Genomic DNA, 25,110 nt, shown 5'->3' on the forward strand with positions numbered 1-25,110 from the left:
ATGAAGTAGGCAAAGAGAGCGTGAATTTTAATCATTCAAATAAATAAGTGGATTTCTTTTCTTTTCCATCCAGAGTTTCCTAAAATTCTTCGCGTTCCTATCGAGTTGTAGAAACACAAGAAAAAGTTTGAAGCAGGAATTTTTGTAGTAGATTTTTCTGTAACCAGAAGTGAAGGTTTGCATAAGAAATGTTGCAGCAACACGAGCAGCAGGCAATACATATTTATCTCTGTCATTAAACCTGGAAGCGCTCGATAGCGCTCAAATATTCACAAAATGTTTCGAAGGTTTTAACCGGCTGACCGGAACGTGGAACTTTTGCCGCTGAGGAGATCTATTTTTTTTTAGTACTCCAGTTTTTCGATGGTAGTCTTTTATATCTAAAATAGAAATAGTGGTTCCTGTGGATTCAAACTTCTTAATGTACATGAGTTCAAACACAGTTCGTGAAAAGACAATCATTTTAAAAAAGGCTACATCGTAGACAACAATGCTACACAGAAGCTTTATACTGCAATTCATATTCACGCCATTCTGCTGTAACTATCCTTCTTATCCGCGCAGTATAGAATGGCGTCGAATGGTGAGCGACAAACTAAATCATACTTTCAAAGATAAACAGTTTATATTAAAATATCCCAATACGAGAACATCGAAGTCAGGTGTCAATCAGGTTTTAAATGAAAATTCTTCTTTTCAATTCTCATTATTAAACTGTCTGCGTCATATCTCCCATCTATTGTTTTAAAACTGTCGTATATCTGATCAGCATCATCTCATGTTAGAACATCCTTGAATAAAGCATACATTTCTTGCAATAATCATTATGTTTATTATTATGTATAAAATAAGAAAGAGGTCATGTATTTAAAGCAATAGTTTAAGTAGGACTAAATAAATTCCAAGTACATACGCATCGATCCAGTATTCTTTTTTTTTTTTCCTTTTAAGGAGCGCTGGTTTTAATTTGCTACTGGAGTTTGTCTATTTTTTTAAAAGAAAAATTCTAGTTTTTAATCTTTTTCACTTTTTTTGTTTTTTTTTTTTGTTTTTTTGTTTTTCATGTTGCTGCCAGGTGGGCAGTGTTCGTATGTTTAAAATGATAAGACTGTCTGTAGTCTTAAAAACCCAAGATAAGTATATACTCAAGGAATCGAGTTGAATTGTCAAGATACCTTCTCCATCCCATTTTAAAGATGGCTTTTAATATGCATTCAACGTGAGGAAGGTAAGGACATTTGCTTCTCACAAGCTGTCAAAAATAGGAGCATTAAGAAAAGCTCATCACTATTATTCTATCCAAGCTTGTGTGGTAAAGATTCGACAAAGTTCGATTTCATTGAAGACCTATTTTTTTCACCTGATTCAAGAAAAGGTTATTAATTGGGCGCATGATTTTCTAGGACAGAATGGCTACAGCCACCTTGTTCCTGTCTATCTGGAATTTGTTAGCTAGACGTATTTTAGCTATCCAACAGAACCAGGCGCTTTAGCGGGGCAGGGCGCTATAGCGTTACAGTTAGCGGAATAAAAAAAAAAGAAATAAATAAAAAAAAAAAAAACAATATGTCTCCCATAAACCGCCTGTTAGACCGGTTAACTTATGAGAGTGAGGGAGTACATTTTGATCTAGCAAGCGCCATCATTTTTTGGACTTAGAGAGGAAGAAGCGTCATAGACAGTAGGATTAAAATAATCTAACATGGCGGCAAATCTACTCAATCACCTAATGTTCATAATCTACGTTCCCTCAGAAAAAGGTCGCTATGCATTTTGAAACAATTGCCCCCCAAATGCCATCTTAGGTTCTTCATGGTATGTACCTTGTTTCAAAGTTAAGCGCGAAGGAAACTGCTTAACTATACGTATACCGACCATGACATGGAAACTGTTCCATCATATTGTGGATACGGTGCCATTTACAGGGATTTACAAGTTGAGTTTTACATGCTCGGCCTAGTCTCCTAACGTGTTTGTTTTTCTTTTTCTGCAATTTTGTTTCCTCGATGCACATGTGTCCCTGTAACGGGAGCAAAGTCCATCAAAGACACTGCAGAATATGTCCTTCGTTACTAACTTACAGGATCAGATAATCATTATAAAAAAAACTTAAACTAACGTAATCATATGGTGTGATGTAATGAAGGTATGAAGTTTCAATCCCCTTAATTTATATTCAAGGTAACATTACCAGACAAAATATTCATCAGATATTCAATAATCAGTGCTTGGCACTTCCGTTTTCTCTCACATGTCAAGTATCCACAAATAATCATCTAGTTATCAGGAATTCACTCTTCCTTATCTCTTCATTAAACCTAGCAGACCTCGCGACTGTGTAATATCAGCAACAACATTCAGTCATGATCGAATCATCTGGTATTGCCATAGCAACGGTACACTCCGTACTTGTCATCGTAGACATCGTTGGAAATTGCCTCGTTTGTGCGATCATAAAGAAACATCGAGACATGAGGTATGTTAAAACTAAAATAACTAAAATATCACAGCCAGTTTGAAACACTACCGAAGGTTGTTTCAGCGACTTCACATAGCAGTGAAATAGAAATTGCATGGTTAGCTTGTGGTTTACATAGCCTGATGTGAACATGGGAGAAACGTTTTTAAAGTTCTTCGATTACATGTTCACGGATTTAAATTTTCAGCTGGTATAAGAAGTACAACTCAGGCACCTCAGCCGTTTTCAACTAAACAATGCATTCGTGAAGGTTAAAATTAGTTATTTCCTTAATACGAAAGTCCATTGGAGGATTTACATTCCTAGCAATATTTCTATTGTCCACGGTTCTTGTACATTCGCACAAGTAGATAATATTACCATGCTTCTGTCCAGGTCAGCCATTCAATTCTTCTGAAGTTATGCAAGAAAAAATGAAGAGTGAGAGAGTAAGTCACTCATAAAGGCCTTATTCTTAAGGTAATCCGGATCAGAATATTTCTAAACATCGCTTGCGTTGATGCAGCTTGCGTTGATGTTTTTTGTACAGGATAAAAACGAGTGTAAAGCAGCTATTTGGGCTGTGTAACTGAGCAAAATCTGCGTCACAGGAGTGCCTTTTTCAGACCTCCAAGGGATTCCGGAACCTGTAGTGATCTAAAAATGGATTACCTGGAGAATATATGAAGAACTGACTCTCTTACTCTCCATCTTCTCTTAATTGAAGTATGTATGTATTTATGGTATTCCACAGGACTCCCATCAACTATCTACTAGTGAATCTGGCTGTAGCGGATATGCTGTACGCGACCTTTATTACCCCAAACACTTTCCACAGGCTCACTTCCACCCACCCAGATGGGATGGGCGGTACAGTTTTATGCAAATTGATGACGGGTGGAGGTTTGGCATGGATTGCTGGAATTTCTTCGGTGGTCACTTTGATTGCAATTGCTGCTGAACGATATTTTGCGGTAAACCATCCTGCTGGTAACACGGGCAAACTTACCAAGCGTAAACTGAAGGTGCGTCACTGACAAAGTGTGATTATTAGTAACTATAGAGTGATGATTTAAGAAGAAACGTGTTTTTAGTATGTGTACGCAAATGATTAATAGTATGAAAAAGAAATTGAATCGGTATATTAAGCATAACACGTTCCTATTTCAGATGATCATTCCCGGTTCGTGGATCTTTTCGTTGATAGTCCATATACCTCTGTTCCTGGCCTTAAAAGTAAAGGACAATTCCTGCGTGTGGATGGTTGAAGAATGGATGCCAAAAGCCTATTCTTTGTACTGGTCAGCCATTGTAGTTGTAGCCATGGTAATAATGGCTGGGTTGTATTCCAGAATCGTGTACACCCTGTGGATAAAACGTGATCCTGAGAATCAGCTCACTTTCCAACAGAGGGTAAGTATTAAACAAAGAAGTTCAATACGTGAACATTTCTCTTTTAGTCAATCTTAGGATGTTGGCGGGAAAGAAAATTCCAAGTATTTCTTCCTTTCTAGTCTGTGGATATCAAGAGGTAAGCGTTAATGAAAGTTCTCCCCGTACGCCAGTTTTGATCTTCTTAATCCTCTATGGGTGCCCTAATAGAACTTTTCCGTGTACCAAGGCCTCGCCAGTTAAGAGAGGGGGGGGGGGGGGGGGGGTAGCTATTACGACAAGAACCGTAACGATCGTGACAGAGTGTGGTTGGTTACATTATGTTCAAGTGTCACACTCTTGTTGCGAGAGTGAGATCGTGACAGTGTGACTGTGACATCATGTCTGACATTCGCATTGTGACGAACAACTTAAGGCCCATCGATTTGCAAAATTCAACTCATTATAATAGGCAAAGTTTGGTGTAGAGATTGTAATTCTCACCTGTCACTGACGTTGTCAATAACTTAATTGTCCCTGCGACATTTTGATTGAAACATTGCCATTAAGTGGCAGTCCCGCTAAAAGCAGTCCACACGACTTCGGGACCAAAAATAATTTTCCTTCATTTTTGTCAGTGAAAAGGGTTTGACACGTATCTATAAAAAAGCAGTTTATTATTTTCCAATTCCATATTTTTGCTTTGCTACGAGCCAAAATTGAATTTTGGCCGAACTGAGGTTTCCGACGGTGATCAGAAAGGTAAAATTCACCGATTTTGTGAAGCGTGCTACGTCGCCTAAAATGCAGCTCACGGAATTTCGTTTTCATACGAATGTTAAGGTACATTCATTACTTTGACTTACGAAACATGGAAACTTTGCGAAAAATTCTAAGCTTACCAGCGAGGCTGGAAGACACCCTACTCCGAGGCCTTTGATCCCCTACTAAAATTTAGCCAAATTTGACGGGGAAAATCTCAAAAGTTGGGTCTAAATGAAGCCTAAAAAGCGCATCACAGTAAATTTCATACCTTAATAAACCGTTCTATAAGTTCAAACCACAGGCGGTCCAAGCTGTCAATGCGAGGACTTATTATTTTTTTTTAAATCTCTATGCGAACGTTCAGCGCGCGAAACGTGACACAATTACCGCCGACATCTACTATTACATAACGACCGAGTTTGGTTACGCAAAACGTGACCTTCGCCTTGCAGCATATGGTGGTGTTATGTTGCAACGGTTTGAATTTACAAAGGTTTGTATGGGGAAAAACGGTAATCGACATTATAGCTGAGATTTTGATCTTTTTGCAATAAAAATGACTTACCTTAATGGCTTGCTGTCTTTTCTATTGTTATCTCGCTTCTCAGCTCGATCCGAAGCCTTTTAAAACCAAAAAGCGATAACTCGCTTTAAAAGCGAACTAAATTAAGTAGTTTGACACAGTTTCTAATCTGAGTAATGACATAAGGATTAGAATGTTCTGGAATGTTCTTATACAAATTGGTCACGGCTGAATGACTTCCGGTTCTAGATTGTTCTAGAAATTGACTTAGACAATTTTTTGTAACATGTACATGTTCTCACATTCCTGTGATATAAATCCATGCCATTCGTTATTTTTTGATCGGGATCATTTCGGTCCAATATGGGGATCATTTCCGGTCCGGGATCATTTGCGGTTCAATTTGGGAATCATTTGCGGTCCTGGGATCATTTGCGGACCCGTACAGAACTATGTTTTGCGATGAATGATGGGCTTTACATCTGTTTTAAGGTTACAGTATACCTTCAGGGGTGTCTCGCGCGCAAGCGATGTAGCGCGTGCAGTTTAAGCTGTAGATACCTAAACCCCTATATCAAATTAAAGCTTCTGGAGCTGGCTATCAAACTATACCAAGAATTTTGAAAGAAAATGAATTGTCGAATTTTCACGACCACTAAATGCGAGCGCCCGAATCACCTTTCGAAAGCTACAAGTCAAAGCGAATTTCCTTTTTCGCCAATTTAATTTTTTCCCCGGTTTCAGGGCCCAAAGCGCTTAAAAAACGTGTCTGCGTTTTGGCATATTCAATTGCAGTAAAAAGTTACAGAACATTTTCGAAATAGGATTAAAAAAATGTGGAGTGATCGTACAAAAATCGCTCTCGAAGAAAAAGTATTTCGTAATTAACAATTCCCAGACACGCTTTTGTAGTTTATATGTTAAACTAGCCACTGTCCAAATTTAAGAGCAATTGAACAAATTCCCTTTGAGTTATAACTCTTTAAAGTGTCTGCTTCAAGTGAAAAAATTTATTCGAGAAAACAGCGCTAAGAAAAATTTCTGCTTCGCAAACAAACTCCGCCCACAAACGCCTTCAACTGGGTTCTCAGATAACTAAGCCAATCAGTGCAGGGAAAGTTTAGTACCGTTAACCTCCTGGTGAAATTTACGCGCGAATCTCTAAAAAACTCTTGTGTTTCGCAATGCGCTCAAGGAACCGAAGGCAGAGAGATAATTTTTCTGTAGCTCGGTTTTTCTTGAAGCTGGTCTGGCAAAATGGGGAAGACTAAAAAGGATACGGACGTTAGAGTGGCTGAGCGAAGGAAACAAACAAAAGAAAGCGCCGAGAGCAACTGTGTGTGGGCAACTGTGCATGGATTATACTTCAAATGGTCTCAGTGAGTCCGACGATTCGTCGATATCGGACTCATCAGAAGAGTCTCTGTCAGCATCCATGTTATTGCTGTCAAGTTCCGAAATTTTTACAGAACCTTTCTTTTCTCTTACCACGAATATTTGCCCGCCTTATACGATAACTATAGCTTCATCCGCGTGGCGAACTTTCGCTTCTTCACTCATTGATGTATTTTCATTCGTTCTTCGCTGTTTTCGCTTTTTCGAACCGGTCCATGGTTAAAACGTGGTCTATGTTTACTCATAACTTAATAGAGACACGCCTAATACCAAAAATGCTGGGTAGTCAGAACAACAATGCTGATCAACTGAGTAGTCAATTCGTGACATCCATATAGGTAATTCCCGCGAAAATCGTCTCGGTTGATTGCATACGCGCCATAGGGCTGTCAATCAAGAGGTAAACTTTTACTTCCGGTGAAAACGTAAAACCGCCATTTCTCCGCCAATATTTAGCCTTTTTCAAATTTTTTTTTTCAGAAATTAGAGATTATTCTTCGACCACTATTTTGACCCAAAAATCCAAATTTGAGGAAAATTGCCGACGCGAAGGTATACTGTAACCTTAAGCTTGATGCTTGTCTTTTAGTATCTTGGACAGCGCATAAAATAAACTTCGGGATCCGTTTATCGGGCCGTTTATACAACGAAAGCTGAACCAGCTTCGTCAAAATGTCACACAAGTTGTAACGTGACCAATTACCCGGGAGGGGAGTACTCCCTTATATGGGCTTTATAGGTATCTGAGGCCCCAAAGGGTAGGGTTTTTCAGCCGTTTGGATCATATATACGGTATGGGTCATTTTGGTTATAAATTGGGTATGGTTTGAGCACTCTAGTCTTGAATTGGGTATGTTTCTTGGCAGAAGCTACTTTTTCATCATTATCAATAAGACCTTCAACAAAAGCCCTTCATAACGTATGTTTAGGGCAACTGTGTCAGCCGCAACGGTCGTAAATTAGGCTATCGAATTTTTGGTCAGGTCATAAATAGGGTAGCAAAAAACGCAGATTTTGGTCATAAAAAGGGTAAGGGTTTTGGGAAGTTGGCTGCACACCCCCACTCAACTTTTCTGGAAGTACCCCCCTAGGCCAATTACCAGGGGCCGAGGGCAAATCCCCTACCCCGCGCGCGCCTATCATTAGATTTGGCAAGATTTTCTCATTTCAATATTGATAATGAAAAAGCCACCCATTAACTTTTTGGACCAATGCAATCTTTTCAGTATGACCGAACGACGACAATCGTTGCACTTTTTCAATTTTTATCTACCTTTCCTCGGAAAATATAAGGAGTTGCTAATACATGAGGGCGGAGGAAGCAGACATGGACCTAAAATTCACTTTTCCTTTCCCGTTATCAGCCGTTCGTTTTTCATAGAAAACAAAATGGAAGAAAATCAAAAGATGGGACCAAGAAACCTTCCAAAAAACGTCCATATCGAAGCGCGTGCAGATGTCGAGAGGCCGATTTCTCACTTTGTGTTTATAGGACTACTACCCTTCCCATTTTTTCTGACGACACCAGAATTATTGGCCATAAAAATAGTTTGTCTTTGATTTCTCCGCCTCGCGAAACATATAATTAAGTGATGGGACATGCACTCTTACTGGTATGGGACTCAAGCGTTGGTGTCCGGGAAGTACTCCCTTATATGGGCTATGTAGGTTGGGCAGTCCCAAAGAGTCTGGTTTTTCAGCTGTTTTGGTCATTAATGGGGTATAATTATCAACTTCTTTCAATAGCAGCAGGGACGTCGGAGCCGGGGGAGCTGGGAGGGGGCTTTATTCACCCCAATTTCAAGCAAAAAATACTTGAAATAATAATTTTACAAATATCTCCAGACCTCCTACAAGTAAGCGCCTATGGCGCTCGATTTTAAGCCCCCCCCCCCTCCCCCCGCCAATTCAAAATACGCTCCTCCATCCCTTAGCAGGGGCCCTTGATTTTAAACGGTAAGCTCCGACCATGGGATTCAATATCACGATGCTCAAGGCCATGTGAGATCATTTTGAAATTCCCCTCAAAGCCGCGAAAGTCTTCTTTAATGAACTTGTAAGCTAAAGGACATGGTGAAAGAATGTTATATTCAGTAGCTCGTCAATCTCAGTGCAGCGTCGACAATTCACAATGTAACTGTCACCAAGCCTTTTATGTTGTAAAAAAAAAAAAAAAAAGAAAGAAAACGTAAGGCCAGTGCTGAACTACGGGCGAAAGGGTTCAATTGCATCTTTTGTTTGATTGCTGCTAGGTCCTATTTTGTGATGGCTATGAATATACCCTCAGTTCAGAAATGTTAATGCTCGCGACACATGATATATGTAGAAGTGTTGTCAAAAATGTACTTTGTCTCGGCTATTATGATTTTTACAGACACCACGAGGATGTAACACTAATGTATGCCGGATGCGATATAACACCTTTAATAAAAAGCCTATCGCATTTTAGGACAATTACGTTCAAAGTCCACACCCTTACTTGAGTCCCATACCAGTAAGAGTGCATGTCCCATCACTTAACCATATGTTTCGCCAGGCGGAGAAATCAAAGACAAACTATTTTTATGGCCAATAATTCTGGTGTCGTCAGAAAAAATGGGAAGGGTAGTAGTCCTATAAACACAAAGTGAGAAATCGGCCTCTCGACATCTGCACGCGCTTCGATATGGACGTTTTTTGGAAGGTTTCTTGGTCCCATCTTTTGATTTTCTTCCATTTTGTTTTCTATGAAAAACGGACGGCTGATAACGGGAAAGGAAAAGTGAATTTTAGGTCCATGTCTGCTTCCTCCGCCCTCATGTATTAGCAACTCCTTATATTTTCCGAGGAAAGGTAGATAAAAACTGAAAAGGTGCAACGATTGTCGTCGTTCGGTCTTACTGAAAAGATTGCATTGGTCCAAAAAGTTAATGGGTGGCTTTTTCATTATCAATATTGAAATGAGAAAATCTTGCCAAATCTAATGATAGGCGCGCGCGGGGTAGGGGATTTGCCCTCGGCCCCTGGTAATTGGCCTAGGGGGGTACTTCCAGAAAAGTTGAGTGGGGGTGTGCAGCCCACTTCCCAAAACCCTTACCCTCTTTATCATCAATATCTACGTTTTTTGCTACCCTATTTATGACCTGACCAAAAATTCGATAGCCTAATTTACGACCGTTGCGGCTGACACAGTTGCCCTAAACATACGTTATGAAGGGCTTTTGTTGAAGGTCTTATTGATAATGATGAAAAAGTAGCTTCTGCCAAGAAATATACCCAATTCAAGACTAGAGTGCTCAAACCATACCCGATTTATAACCAAAATGGCCAATACGCTATTTATGACCCAAACGGCTGAAAAACCCTACCCTTCGGCGCCTCACATACAGATACCATATAAGGGAGTACCCCCCTCCCGGGTAATAGGTCACGCTACAACTTGTGTGGCATTTTGACGAAGCTGGTGCAGCTTTCGTTGTATAAACCGCCCGATAAACGGATCCCGAAGTTTATTTTATGCGCTGTGCAAGATACTAAAAGACAAGCATCAAGCATAAACAGAAGTAAAGCCCATCATTCATCGCAAAACATAGTTGCATTCAAGCGTGTCGTGTTCATTCAGGTTCATTTCCCAGCGATGGAACCGGCAAGTGTTCGTTGTTGTTGTTTTTCAAATTCGGGCATATAGCCCTCGAGCTCCAAGTAGTCTTGACAGTAGTATAGCATCCAGTTGCCATTAAACGGTAAATGAAAACTTACGATTTTCTTCTTCGCGTATTGCTACCTCTGCGGCAGAATTTATTGAAGGGTCAGGACGACGGCTACGGTTAATTTCTGTAGACCGGCGCCATTATTTACTTTTGGAGTCTCGCGAGTCTTGATAATCAACTTTAACGCAACCTTCACCTCAAAACTGGATGTAGAGTGTACACAAGTATTAAAGGAAGCTATTTGCCACTACTCAGAAGGTCAACAAACGAACCTGAACGGAAGAAGATGTATTTTCACCGGGTGCTAGGGTTATGCAAATGAGCTTTGACACGAGCGATAGCTATGTAAACACACTGACTGTGGCAGATTTTAATCTGTTCTCGCGTGCAATCCAAGGAGATAACCACCGGTTTGAACTTATAGAACGGTTTATTAAGGTATGAAAATACTGTGATGCACTTTTTAGGCTTCATTTAGACCCAACTTTTGAGATTTTCCCCGTCAAATTTGGCTAAATTTTAGTAGGGGATCAAAGACCTCGGAGTAGGGTATCTTCCAGCCTCGCTGGTAAGCTTAGAATTTTTCGAAAAGTTTTCATAATTCGTAAGTCAAAGTAATGAATGTACCTTAAAATTCGTACGAAAACGAAATTCCGTGAGCTGCATTTTAGGCGACTTAGCACGCTTCACAAAATCGGTGAATTTTACCTTTCTGATCACGGTCGGAAACCTCAGTTCGGCCAAAATTCAATTTTGGCTCGTAGCAAAGCAAAAATAAGGAATTGGAAAATAATAAATTGCTCTTTTATATATATGTGTCAAACCCTTTTCACTGACAAAAAATGAAGGAAAATTATTTTTGGTCCCGAAGTCGAATGGACCGCTTTTAGCGGGACTGCCACTTAATATTGCGATACTACGACACCATTTGCAGGCCTTTTTTGACAATTTACTTTCAAATTACTTTGCCGATTTATTCTTTGCTATTTTAATTGGATATATATCTCTCTCTACACACACAGGGCGTCCTAAGAGTGCGGAAGCGAGTCACTTTAATGGGGGTAACTGTCACTACCATATTTGGAATCAGTTGGGCACCTGACCTATTTGCGCACAACTTAGACTACTTCACATCTGTCAGTGTCAGTGAACTGGCATACGCTGTTATTCATATGCTGGTACTGTTCAGTTCCGCTGTCAACCCATTTGTGTACGCTCTGGTTAACAAAACCTTCCGAGAGAAACTAAAGGGAATGATATGCTGTAGCTGTACCAGCTCCACGGGATCCACACGAGATCGGGTTTCCCACAAAATGTAACCTTCACAGAAGGGACCTCACCTTTGAAGTGATAAAAAATCTAAAACATTTCTTCTTTTAATGCTTTGTTTAAAGGTAAAAGAAAATTGTGACATGGACGGATAAAGTTATGATGATTCTCTTCAATTTCTCCCAGCAGCTACAGAAGGAAAGCTTGGTTTCGCGGGGGTATGCAATTACGATAGTCTCACCTTTCACAACGCTGAGAGGAAAGGTTATTGTAATGCTACGATTTAGCCAACCTCGGTCCCGCTGTTTCAACTAGAAGATACAACAAGAAAATCAGTAAAGGCTTCTGATATTATGGTGCTGTCATTGCTACTAATCTATGTGTACCTCAAAAGATGATAATAAACTCTTTAGATGGAGTTAAGTGCAACTGTCCGTAAAAGTTAAATAAAGGGAAGGATCTTATTTTTTTTAGCTGTAGGTGAGCAGTTTCTCTAAAAAGCCGCGGTGTACCCTGACAGGAGTTGTTATGTAACCCGTTTAAAGAGACAACCACAAAATCCATCAAAACACTGTCAAACTGTCAATTAGGCTAACGTAACAGCATGCGCAGCTCCCATAAGGTTCCATCGCGATTGCGCGCAAAGCGACTTAGAATATTTCCCTTCGAGATTATCTAGGTTGACTAAAACATTTTCTGCCCTAATTTTAACCGACTGTTCCTAAGTGTTATAAGAAACGATTTGGAAATACACGAGACTAGAAATATAAGTGATAGAAACCGACGTTTCGGTGCATCTTGCGCCATTATCAAGGTTACATAATTAGAGATAAAAAGCGGTTTGTGAAGAGGCTAAGTTGAAGCGGATTCGCTTCGCAAACCGCTTTTTTTTCCCTTTAATTATGTAACCTTAATAATGGCTCAAGATGCACCGAAACGTCGGTTTCTATCACTTATATTTCTTCTCTCATGTATTCCTAAGTGGTTGACAAAAATAGGGCAACGTGAGTTATATAAATGTTACAATCTTGGTTTTTATTAATTAAAAGGTTAGGAAAACATTAAGTTTAAAAGTAAAAGTTGTTGTCATAAATTTCTTGCAAGTTAAGTGTTGCTAACAAAATGATTGCGAAAACCTCAACTTCGTGGGTTGGCCTTTCCTATATTCTGGACACGCCTAGTTCCATATCATTATCTGTACGTGCTCTCAAGTTTAAACATATTCAAAGAGACACCATAATGTTATTTGTGATATGTACACATTTCTTTCCACTTTTGTGCGAAGTGTGAACGAGATATGAATTTTAATCAAACAACCGTATTTCGAAGTCCAAAAAGGTCGACTAAATGAACAACATTTAACTGGAAAATTAGATAACAAAATTCTGATAAGTTACGGAATCCATAATCACTATTTCCAGGAAGAGCGCTTGTAAAAGCCAGAACTCGATTTTACGTCACTATCTCGACTGACGCCCGTAAGAAAATTGTATAAGGTAACGGCAAATACGGCTGGAAAATCCCGAAAATGATGGCGCTCAATGAAATACGAATAAACTCAAGTTTTCCTTCTAAAGATAACAGTTGCCTAATAACATAAATTAAAATAAGGAGAAAGTATAATTTGATCAGTTCTGGAATAGAAAATCGAGTAACCTTTTTTTAATTAATACTCTGAAATATCCACGATTATATTATCCTGCAAAACATGGCATATGACTAAAAGAGATGCGACCAAACTAGACGTATTTCTACATAAGAGTCTGAGAAGGCTTATGAAGATCTATTGGCCTATGAAAATATCAAATGAGGAGATTCAAAAGCGGGCTATTATCAGTACCATCAGTGAGCAAATCTTCCGATGGCGCTGGAAGTTCAACGGCCACGTTCTCAGAATGGATCCAAATAAACATCCCAAGACAGCATTAACATGGGCCCCAGAGGGAAGAAGAAGTCGTGGCAGACCGAAAGAGACTTGGCGGAGAACCGTAGAAAAAGAAAGAACAGTATTGGGTTTTGGCTCATGGAGCGAGGTAACAGTGGCTGCTCGTGACCGTGTGACATGGCGGAGGAGAATGTCTGGCCCTATACCCACTTAGGGTTATGGTCAAAATCAATCAAATCATATTATCCTGCACCAAAAACAAGCGTTGATTAAACATATCGAATACATTCCAGCTTGGAGTGTCATTGTTTAACAAGATGTATGAGATATTGAAACTCACTTACATGATTACAGGCTATTCTCGATCCCAGGCCCTTGCCTTCTACAAAAGGAGAAGGGCTCTGAGGTCGAGAATGATTTACAGGCAGGGCCGAGTATATATGCGATATATGCCAAGAAAACAATAAAGAGAGAGACGGAAAAAGAAAATTTTTTCTCATGAATTATAACAGACTGTTAGCATTCCAGACAAAACAAAAACTGAGCCTTAAACAGAATATTACCAGTCCATAAATCATTCCGGCGAAAAAATTAAGGTGCACATAGTATAACCCATCAGCTGCCATATGAATACCGTCACACGGGCCAGGTTTTCAGCCTAGGATGGCTGTTAGCGTCTCGTCGGCGTAGAGACTTTCATTGTATTATCAAGAGTTTGACAGCAGGAATGAAAGATAACACCAAAATAGATGATAAAATGGACACAATGATACTAGGAGTAGAACTAGACGGATCTTGATTACGGAACCTATAGCTGCGGTCTTCGCTCGATCGGATTTACAATTTTTAAATTATAACGAAACAGTCACCCCCAAATAAGCGCGCGTGCGACGCAAGTCATTTGTTCCAGTGGGGGTGAGATAGCATCATTTGCATGTTACAATAGTTTCCAAGGAAACTTTTGCTGCTCGAAAAAAATGGCTGTCAAAAACTATTTTTCTTTTCCTGTCCCTTCTACGAAAACAATTGATCTCAATTTGTACGTTTTGCACGGGAGGGTTTGGCGGCATTTTGAGAAGCACCCAAAGCCCGAATTTTACTGCACATCCAACAATGTTTTGAGAAGTCGGCTCCGCGGAAACTTCTAATACCGAATATGAGGCGGCAACGCAGAAATTATCATTAATTATCTTCAAAACTGGTTCAAACATAAGGCAACTGATCGAAGCAGAGCTCTCAGTCATTTTCCAAGCAATTTATCCAGGACTTCGTCATAGTTCTCCTTTGATTACAAACTTTATCAAACTCAAACTTGGAAACGGAGGTGAAAAGGCAGCAGGCAATAGATCAGAAATGAATCTTTTTTTATATATTTTTTGTAGAAAATGGTCGGTCCATCGGGAGATATTTGAAATGGAGCAAAATTTGTAGATGGTTTTACATCCTTGTCTCTTCTAACATCTTTGTTCTTTTTTGTGGATACTGGCTTTAATAGCCAGTCACCAGTAAGTCATCCTATTATCCAACTGCAGCGAATACCGTCCAAATAACAGTTCAAATATACAGCGATATTGTACAGTTATTTGTACAGTAGAAAACCTGTTTGCCGTATAGGTCGGCGCGCGCACGCAAAACGGTCACACTCTTTCTCTCTCTTTCATTGATAAATTTATCAACTACAGCAGTTGGATACGCAAACCGTGCTTGAGCTCCTTCAATAAATATATTTGCATGCTTCCCGTCAAAGCAATCTATATGCAAATTACCAGAGGATCTTGCTTTTATTGCATGTGTTTTCCTTTATCCAACAAGGCAGAAGCTCTTGCCTTTTTAGACGTATTCGTACAAGGATCGGCAAAAGCGTTTTCAATTCTGACTCCAAAATCAATTTCTTGCCTATAGATGTCCTGTAAATGATAAAGATCTTTTCCGCTAGCAAAAAAAAAGAAAAAAAAAAAAAAAAAAAGTGAATGGAGACTTAATGAAGAATGCGTCGTGAAACATTTGAGATGGCGTGACCTCCCAAGCAGTACCACCAGTACATGTATTCTTTAGAATAAATGACACGATATGCGAATGACAACTGATGATAATAATGACTTGCATTCTATCGAAATACTCCAGAAAATTACAGGAGAGGAGCTTCAAAATGGCGGAATTAAGATGTGGGTTTACAATACCGTGAAACACACTGGAGTAAAACTAAACGTCTCCTTTGTTAACACTCAAACAACGCCTGGCTGTCCTAGAATTGCATCACAGTTCAACATCAGTCTGGATTTTACGGTAACAGATTAAAGTATGTCTTTCCCATATTTCACAAAAATGAAACGAACGTTAAATTGTTTTCGGAATTGGAACCTGGCCAAAAGCGCTTTCGACACTCAGCTTATATTGGTCAGAAACCTGTATGTTGTGAAACGAAAACAAAAGAGAGAAAGCCGCAAGAAATTAAAAATTATCTTTCGATGCGTGAAAGTATGCGCAAGATTTGGATTAGTTTAATTAGATAATATCGTGGTTTTTTTTTTTTTTTTTGCTTTTAAAAATTCATTGATTCACTGGCCAGTTTGGAAAACAGGGAGGTACCACCTCATAACTCCCACCTCCCAAAAATGATTTCCAGCGAGTATTTCATCCTTAGAATTTGGAATGGATTGTTGCTTTGTTAATTGCTGCTGTTTATTGACATTTCACAAAAATGCAGTACTTACAATTGAGACTACAGATATATTTAAAAAAGAGAAAAACCAAAAAAATACACTACACTGTTTGTTTATTCAAGGGTTGGCGTGCAATTTGGGTTTCGTATGAAGAGTCGAGGCTGGTTAACGACACTGATATCGACACCTTGTTAATAACTGCACCCAAAACTACCACCAACCCAAGTCCTTTATTCTTTGATATTCTACGCTTTGTAAAGAACTTGATAAGGCAGTCTCGGGACAAGATAGTGCCGACAATTGGCAAAGGGATTTACACTCCTAATGCAGTCTGGCAACAAACATATTGCTGGAGTCAGGTAGGTGCCGTATGGTTTGTCGGGGGCGGATCCAGGATTTTTCTTAGGAGGGGGTGCACCACTAAGGAATGGCGTAAATGACCGGTGAGATTAACAAATTTTAAAAGCGAATATGTCATCTCGGGGGGGGGGGGGCACCCCCTGCACCCTCCCCCTAGATCCGCCATTGTTTGTGGTGTACAAGGTTTACTGTACTATCGAAATAGCGGGAACCTCCAAAGGAATATGAACTAAGGTTGTACTGAAAACTTGAAATATGAAATAAAATGGAACAGTTCAGGGAGCAAGAATTGAAAGACACGACTGAGATTGGATTGCAAATGAAAAACTTAACTTGAACACTTTGTAGGCTTCAAGGTTCGTCATCCTTGACACACCCCCTTGGATGACCGGAGATTGCCGGTCAAATTCTTTTTTTTTTTCTTTCTTTCTTTTTTTTTTTTTTGGCATGTTTATCGTAAGAAACTATCCTAATCGATATTTTGGATATTTCTGTTAATAATTTATAGATGTCGTCAAAAGCGATGAAACACTTAAAGGAGCTACGTCACCATTTGCACAGCTTGAAAAGTTTAGACATAATATTTAAAGTTTGCTGTTTGTAATCCGTGCTGATCTTCTCCATCCTTGATCATCCTTGTTCCTTTATGGTTTATTAGTATCTCTTAAGAGCTTGTCTATCGTAGCAAACTATTATTTTCAGGTTTTCTTCAATGTAAAGGTAATTTTGTACGTGGCCAAAATAACTCAAAATACCGTGACTCAGCTCCTTTAATATTTTTGAGAATGAAGCTACAATAGTTTGATTTAGTTTAATTGCTCTATTGTTTCACCAATTTGAATTCACAACAACAGGCCACCGAGACACCTATGATGGACCCTAAACCCAATCAGGACAAATTGAATGACTTAGCCCTGATCGAGAAGCGATTGGAGAATTGGTTTTTTCCTCAACAACAGAGCTTCTTGAGGTTTGAAGGGAATGCAAAGAAACGATGGGAGTCTTTACAAAAGGAAGTGGACAGATTTCATGTTGAGTTCCGGAAACTGACTGTTGCAAAAAGCTCGGAGGGTGTCATTACAGGTATCAATCAATCAATCAATCAATCAATCAATCAATCAATCAATCAATCAATCAATCAATCAATTAATCATTCAATTGATCAATCAAAGTTTATCGAGGAAAACAGAAATATTATTACAAACGGAGCCGTGTTTTAACAGTGTCAAGAGCGATTCGCATTTGCTATGTGAAAGTAAAACCCAAATCAATCGTGCGTCTTTTCCACATGTTTCCCGTGCTTCGCGGCTGCTTTATTTGATGGCTTCGTTTTTTGATTGGTTTCCTGGATAAACTGTGTCCTTTGTGATAAGCCAGAGTGATAACTTTGGTCTTAGTTTTAAAACAATCAATTTACGGCCACTATACATTACATAAGGAAAGCATGAACGAGGCACTCGTAAAACCTTACGACACTTTTTTTTAATTTGAACTATGCTGGTAAAAAGTGATGGCTTGAAATTTTTGTAATAGAACGATGTCAATTAACGACAATGATTTTTAATCAGACATTTTGCTCCAATCCAACCAAGCATTCAAACCGTTTTCGCTACGATAACATTAATTAACTATTTTTCTGGTAGATTGTACAATCAAGGCTTTAGTAGTTTCTTGTTCGCGAATTTTTCAGAACACTTTTCAGCGCCGGTTTTTCTGATGTAGAACGTACCCGTCTCACATAATTTTAGAAATGTACTGCGAGCTTCAATGGTGAACACTGTTTCAGTTCTTTTTGCCGTGTGACATCTCCTATAGCTTACCCTGCAAACTGAAAATATGGGACATTTTCCAGTTACGGGGTTCAACGAAAATATATCTGGACTCAACTGGTCGATAATGCAATACTTGGGTGCTTTCATAGAATTTTGCTTAGTCTTACACCAAGAGACCATCACCTCATTTTCTCTTGCGTACACTTGGTAGGCATTCATCTTGATGCCTTTGTATTGCTTGTTGGGATTTTCTTAAAAACAAATCAGTTGGAATCAATTTTGACTGCATTTTTCAAGTTCTTAGGTAAACCTCTTTACTCCAAAAAATGTCATGACAGAAAATTTGGCGCAGTTTTGCGCAGAGTACTCCTACCAAAGGCGATCGATTTCCACGTGCGATCTCATGAGATTGAGGTTAACGAACAAGCCACTGAAGAATTGTCTAACCTAAACGGGGATATGGAGCAGAAGGATGAGGCAATACGGGTGTGAATATATGCTACTTAGAGCTATCGCCCTGTTTTGATTGTTTGTTCTTTTTTTGTACTTGCTTTTTCGTGATGTATTAATATCCCGGTGGACTCCCATATAAAGAAAGGACGAGGCTAATAGTCGGAAATTTTGAAAAGAACCCCTAAGAGCCACCGAGATCCTGTTTTGTGAGAGTGGCTTGAAATTTTTTTTCACCCCTAAGCTAAGGGATAAAAATTCTAAAACAATAATTATCTTCAGGAAGGAACATTGTGTTGTGTTTTTCTGTGCGAGACACTTTACTTTCACAGTACCTTTCTCCGCCCACGGTTATAAATGGGTACTTTTTATTTCAGATTGAAAATTTAGATTATATTTTATGTAACCTCCAGAAAATAGCGGGTGCCGACCAAACAATGCAACAGACATTTACTAACTCCCTGGGTAAAGAAGTTCCATACACTGTAGAGAGGGTTGAGGAGGCCATTAAGGCAGTGAATGAGGCGAGATTGGAACGCATACTTCTGTTTCTGGAGTATATCAAGGACCAAGGTGAGTTTTGCAGCAGCGGTATTAATTAAACTAAAACAAAACACTTTTACTTTCTCTCTTTGATTTGTCTGAAGTAAACGGACACTTATGATGTGTTAGGCTTTATCACTGATATAATGATGTTGAATATACGTATGACATCAAATATAATCTGAGGAAGCCATCTTTGTACAAAAAAGAGCAAATATTCACACCTAGGGCTGAATGACTTCAAATTGTGAAACCTCTAGAGTCTAATTATAAACGCAAAAAGAAACATTTCTGGCCTTATTTCCATACAAACTTGCGATAAAGGACTTTTCAGGAGGTTGGGGGGGGGGGGGGGGGCTGGAACATTGGGGTTGCAGAATTAATAAGACGTGCCCACAAAATGTTGCAATTATTTGAGAATTTGGACCTAATTCAAAACTATTTCAACGAAGATACTAGCAATGCCACAAAGTAGAAATTACTTTGAGGTACCTGTCCAAGGCTAATTATCTGGAAAAATGCGTGGCTACCCCCATTTTTCTTTGTAGATTCCAATAGCACTTGCAAAGATCTACTTTTTCTGCGTGGTCCTAACCTGGCGCAAAAACCTTTGCAATTAGTAGGCACCGTCCTTAACATCATCGACGAAATCAGTGCAAAGGCTACTGCGATGATGATCGAGCCAGAAAGCTCTCCAAACTGATTCTGGTCCAAAAATTACGCAGCTTTTGTCATCCATAGAAGACGAGACTGGGCAGTCAGTGTTAAAGGATTCAACAAATTTGTGTATGACTTTGAGGCGTCAAAAAATGAGAATATCTTTGCTTTTGAATTGGGATTTATCAAAGTAAAGCGTGGCGCGCTGCTTGTGGCCAACAGCGAGGCGGCTCTTCTAACTCAAGATGTCGACAATGGCTGGGACTGGACACGACATCCGGGTGCTAGCACTATCAATATGAACATAGACCAGTTAATCAGCGAAAATCTAGTCAGATTACAATAAGGGAATTATGAAAGATAATAAAAGAATAAAAAAAGAAGGAGAAAATAAAAACAAAACGAGGCTGCGAACGGGTTCTTTTCGAGTCGGGTGGAAGTGAGTTCCAATTATGTAAATAAAGCTCATTCTTGATCTAAAACGTAATTTTTTCTGAAACAGAGGCAAAAGCAACTTGAAGTGTCATTTTATAATATTGAACATTCGATTATTTTTTTCCCCTTAGTTGATGTTTTTGGGTATTTCTTCGCTTTTGCCACTTTGAGTGCTTTTTCTGCCTAATACAAGACACTAATCTAAGTTTATAGCAAGCTTTCAGCCATATTTATTGAAACACGATATATTTACCTGGAAACAAGTCCCTTTTACAGTCAACTTATAATCCAATAAGGCAGGGGGGGTCTCTCATATCTCAACAGATACTACCAAAGTAAGGAACTGGCTGGTGGCGTAACATTAGTCAGTGGTGGCGACTATTCGACCGGGGTCTTTGCAATGGATTTCTCAAAGCCTCCGTATCGGTTTCCAGATGGTGCTTTTCAATTGGACATCACCTTTGCCTTCAAAAAGAGCGTGGTTTTTGCCGATTATGTCATTATATGCCTTGGCACGGGTATCACTTCTACCAACAGTGATCCTAATATCACCCAGGTACGCTGCTCTGTTTGTCAATATTTTAATTTCAATATGAAGAAGAAAAAGTGAACTGATCGCAACCAGCCTGCAAGCAATCTCACTGCCAATATCTACCAAATTAGTGATAACTCGCACTTTCGACCATTCTAAGAGGTCACAAATTTTACGTCTACCTAATATAAATTAACGTCTAAGGCCACGTCCACATGTATCCGGATATTTTTTGAATCCGCAACTTTTTCTTTCCGGATTAAAAAATTTCGCCGTCCATACGTAGCGTATTTAAATCGAATTCGCCTGTCAACACGCATTCGATGGTATCCGGATTTACTCTAGAGAAACTAGGCCTATTATACACGTTGTGCCGCCATATTGGTTTCTTGCTCGGCAAGGAACTGGACACGATTTTGCTACGTCATCGGATTCGAAAATATTCGGATTCGCCGTCCACACGTTATCGGATTCGTTGTTTTTTTTTTTTTTCCACTTTGGCGAGCGGATTCAAAAATGTCCGGATTCGCTGCCGAATTTGCCGGATGCGTGTGGACGGAAGCCGTATCCGGAAAGAAAAAGTTGCGGATTCAAAAATATCCGGATACGTGTGAACGGGGCCTTAGTGTTCGTGTTTATTCTTTACACTTCCATAAAAAGTACACAATCTCGTTTAAATGCGAAGACCACCCGGCATTCCATTTCACTTCCTAGAATGGTCCTCTACACCATTAAGTACTGAAGCAATGACAAGCCCATGACCTTTGTCACAGTGTAAACGGAGGTTCTATTTCCTAATAATCGTACTGTCAAGTAAGTCTGGTCGAGCCATAGCATGGTTCGTATTTTGGCGAGAAGAAGTCGAGCCAAACTAGGCCTATAAAGAGACCAAACGAGCCTGATATGTCCCTGAAGGGTAGCAAAAAGTTTTTTTGTAAAAATTCCGGCGATCTCAAGGTCGGTGACCTGATATCGTAAGATATCGGGACAGTAGACAAGCCTTCTTATTGACTAATTGCGAATTTTACAACGGCAATCGTTGAATGAATATCGCCCATAATCACTGAAAGGAAACGTACGCTGTGTCCGCAATGCATTTATTTTCCAGAAATACTTGTTATCATAGACGCTAACCTTAGTGGTTGGAATTCAAATAGACGCGACAGGAAAATTGAAAATTGAATTGAGAAAATTGACGTCCATTTTATCAGACCAGAATTCAAACGGTTCTGCTGTACCATCTCCTGGAATACTAAATGTATCTTAAAACGTTTTTATTTGATTTTTTTTTTTCAGACTACACTGTTCCAGAATAAGCTGTTAGATACTGCTAATCCGTCATCTATTCTTATAAATGAGAAAAGTTACTCACTTGCCACCGACCTAAATATACAGCCATCTTTCTTTGGCACCGATACCCACGCGGCTACCCTTATGGATGTCAACGGTAACAAACAAGCATTTCACATGTATTGTGCCCTCATGGCACCAGTTGAGCGTGTTTCGTCAGAATTTATCTTAAGAGCAAGCCGTCATGAATCATATACAATCTTCATGATTTCGCATGCAATAATTTGTTCGTTTGTTGTTGTTGTTTATAGACCTTATGTGGTTGCGTGATTGCACCACACATATCTCGGAATAAACACGAGTATTAATTAATAAGTACCTCGTATAGAGCGGTTTTCAATTGAGAGTTCAAAGTAATCAAGCAATTACTTTGGTTTTGGTTTTGGTTTCACTACGGTTTGAGATTAGCTGAGTATTCTTAGTGGTAAGTAATTGGTTTGGTTTTGGTTTTACGATACTCAATCCACCGTAGGAAAAAAGGATAGGGGCTGTACCTTTTACCATAATACCTTGCGAACCTAACACAGCCTATAAGGCACAAAGAAAGCCAAATTTTTACAATATTTGTCCTTGTACTAAGGACATTGTGTATGCTGGGTTTGAAGATTCTATAGCTCTTCTGTACGTTTTTATGAACGTTGTTAAGGTTTTCGTGCGCTAAGAACTATGGGTAAATGTACTAGTCGCCATCTTTTTTCCGACGGAAGATTGAAAAAAACTGCTCTTTCACTGCACTGGGTTATTTTTTGTTTAACTTCATATTTAACAGACTTCTGTGTGTTTTGCTAAACTTTTATCAATGAGGATACTTTGTGACGCACATCATAAATAACAATCTCGCTGAGTTTTCCACTAGTTATGCAACACTCTCGAGTGGTATACCATGGAATATCCTACGACTCACTTGTATTCTCTTGGTATATACACTCGCCTTGATATTCCATGGTACCACGAGAGAACGTTGCATAATTCTTTTATACCATGCCATAGTGGCCAACACAAGCAATGCGACATACGCGCGGCGCATGATTGGAAGGTCGAATATAATACCGTCGGATACACAACGGCTTTCCTGTATTCTGATTGGCTGTATATTTTCTATGGGATGATATAAAAATAATTCTACAACGGTGAGTACAGCATATCGGCATTGGTTTATTTAACAGGCTCCTTGTGTCGTTGTGGTGGAAGAAGTGGATAACAAGAACCTGTGCATGGCCGTGTCGTTTCCAAATCTGAATTTTAACTTCACCAGGCATGTGACATTTGGTAATCAAATTAATGCTGATGAGAGGTTCTACTCTGTCAGTATGGGAGTAGAAATACAGCTAATATAAATGCTATTATTCACTTAAAAAAAAAAAAAAAAAGCTTATAGCTTGATCAGGGTGTTTCGATAAATTTGCTTGGTCATTTTTTGCCATTAATGAAGCTGGTTTCTATATGGTGGTTAAAGTCGCTGAGAAACAAAAAGTTCAGCGATTGTTACGAACATATGGAAACCACTCTCCAGAGATTGTACCGATCGTGGCAATGGCAAATAAACCAGAATGCAGTGGGTCGTTGTTTGATCCAGATGTCTCGGGTCCAGATCATCCCGGACAATCATTTTGTAGCACTTTTTTGAAGTGATCGTAGGGATTTACATACAGTGGAATTAGATAAGCCAAGAAAATTTGGCCGTATTAACGGCCCAAATTGAGTGACGTCTTAGCAGAAACTAAAAGACAATGTTGTTGCACTTCTAAACAACTGTTCTTTAATAAGTATCCGGAATGCAGATATCATTTTTAAAAATTGAATCTCTAACTCTTTGAATACCAAACTTTCGCCAAAAAATACCGTTTTTAACCGTTTAGTCAGGTTTTTTAGCTGCCATGACGCCAAATAAGCCTAAGTTTTGCTAAGAAAGCTTTTTTTACTAAAAGGAGAGATTTTTCGAGGATTGGGTACTAAATTGAGCAATATTTCAATTCCTGGCATGCGCATAAGCCAAATTTTGGACTTTTTTTTTGCCATTAACCGTTCTCAATTTTGCTTGTTGCCCTTTTCCTTTCTGTTTTTCTCGGTCCTTTTACACTGGCTACCTTTTGCGTTGCATGTTCTTTCTGGCTGCCGTGAAAAGTTGGCGAAGCCTAGAAATGGACCTTGATCAATCATAGGCGTAGTGGACCATTTTACCACCGTTTTTGCACGGAAACTGATAACGTCGTTTCTCGATTTGCGACGTCAGAATGTCGTCGATATCTAAACCTGACCATTGCTACTGATCATGAATTTCGTCATAACCTTGTCAATCCACAAGTCGATAGCCGAGTGAATCCTCAGACTACTTTGGCAATGTTATGACGAAATTCATTGTCAATACCGGGACAGACGTACGAAACACTGACGTCAATTTGTTTTTTTTTTCTACCATGCATAACAGATTGTCAAATTGTCCGCCTCGCATTCTGCTCTCGCTCGTTGACGCATCGCATAAATGATAAATTCATGTGTCTGTCCGCTTATTGACGATGAAAATTAGCCAATGAGCGCGCGAGAATTGCTGCAGTTATCATAAAATTGGTTATCTGGTTTAGATCGAGCGGTTTCAGCCCTTGACACTCAATTAAAAACCTTTGCAAGCCAAGTAAACGAATGCATGATTTACCTGGAAAATTACATGTAAAAAAAAAAGAGATTTGAAATTACGCAAACGAAAGAGTACGCTATAAGTAAGTAGCGTTTTTCTCCACGCAGTCAGTTATAATGCCTTTTTCCCAGGGAATATGTCCGGCCTACAAATACCTCATTAAAACTGTTTGACATCGGGAAGTAAGAACCCCTTGTTTAAACTGAGGAGTTACGTGGGTACAAACCTTTACCCCAACGTTTCTGTGTCTGTAATCCTTCTCAATCATTCTCAAGGTTTATCCATCCTTGTTTTTTTCTACCTTAGTAAACTATAATCTTCGCATTTCGTTTCATTTGAAGGTAATTTTTTGTGTCCT

The 25,110-nt window shown here is 39.3% G+C and overlaps 1 protein-coding gene and 1 pseudogene across 1 annotated transcript; both read left to right on the forward strand.

Annotated features, from left to right (window-relative positions):
- Positions 1–2,363: 2,363 nt before the first annotated feature.
- Positions 2,364–12,315, forward strand: LOC110058728 (pyroglutamylated RF-amide peptide receptor-like). Its single transcript, XM_089286762.1, has 4 exons — positions 2,364–2,476; positions 3,213–3,483; positions 3,629–3,871; positions 11,224–12,315. Exons 1-4 carry the CDS (start codon positions 2,364–2,366, stop codon positions 11,518–11,520), a joined length of 924 nt encoding a protein of 307 aa, XP_089142888.1. The 3' UTR covers positions 11,521–12,315.
- Positions 12,316–15,425: 3,110 nt separating this feature from the next.
- On the forward strand, positions 15,426–23,454 carry LOC149114290 (uncharacterized; annotated as a pseudogene).
- Positions 23,455–25,110: the final 1,656 nt, after the last annotated feature.

Source organism: Orbicella faveolata, unplaced genomic scaffold (assembly GCF_042242905.1).
Source record: "Orbicella faveolata isolate gen_17 unplaced genomic scaffold, um_ofav_v1 contig_14, whole genome shotgun sequence".
NCBI lineage: Eukaryota > Metazoa > Cnidaria > Anthozoa > Scleractinia > Merulinidae > Orbicella > Orbicella faveolata.

Coding starts and splice junctions, on each gene's coding strand:
- LOC110058728 (XM_089286762.1), top strand. CDS start 2,364: ATGATCGAATCATCTGGTATTGCCATAGCAACGGTACACTCCGTACTT. Junction 2,477..3,212: donor AAGAAACATCGAGACATGAG/GTATGTTAAAAC, acceptor GGTATTCCACAG/GACTCCCATCAACTATCTAC. Junction 3,872..11,223: donor AGCTCACTTTCCAACAGAGG/GTAAGTATTAAA, acceptor CTACACACACAG/GGCGTCCTAAGAGTGCGGAA.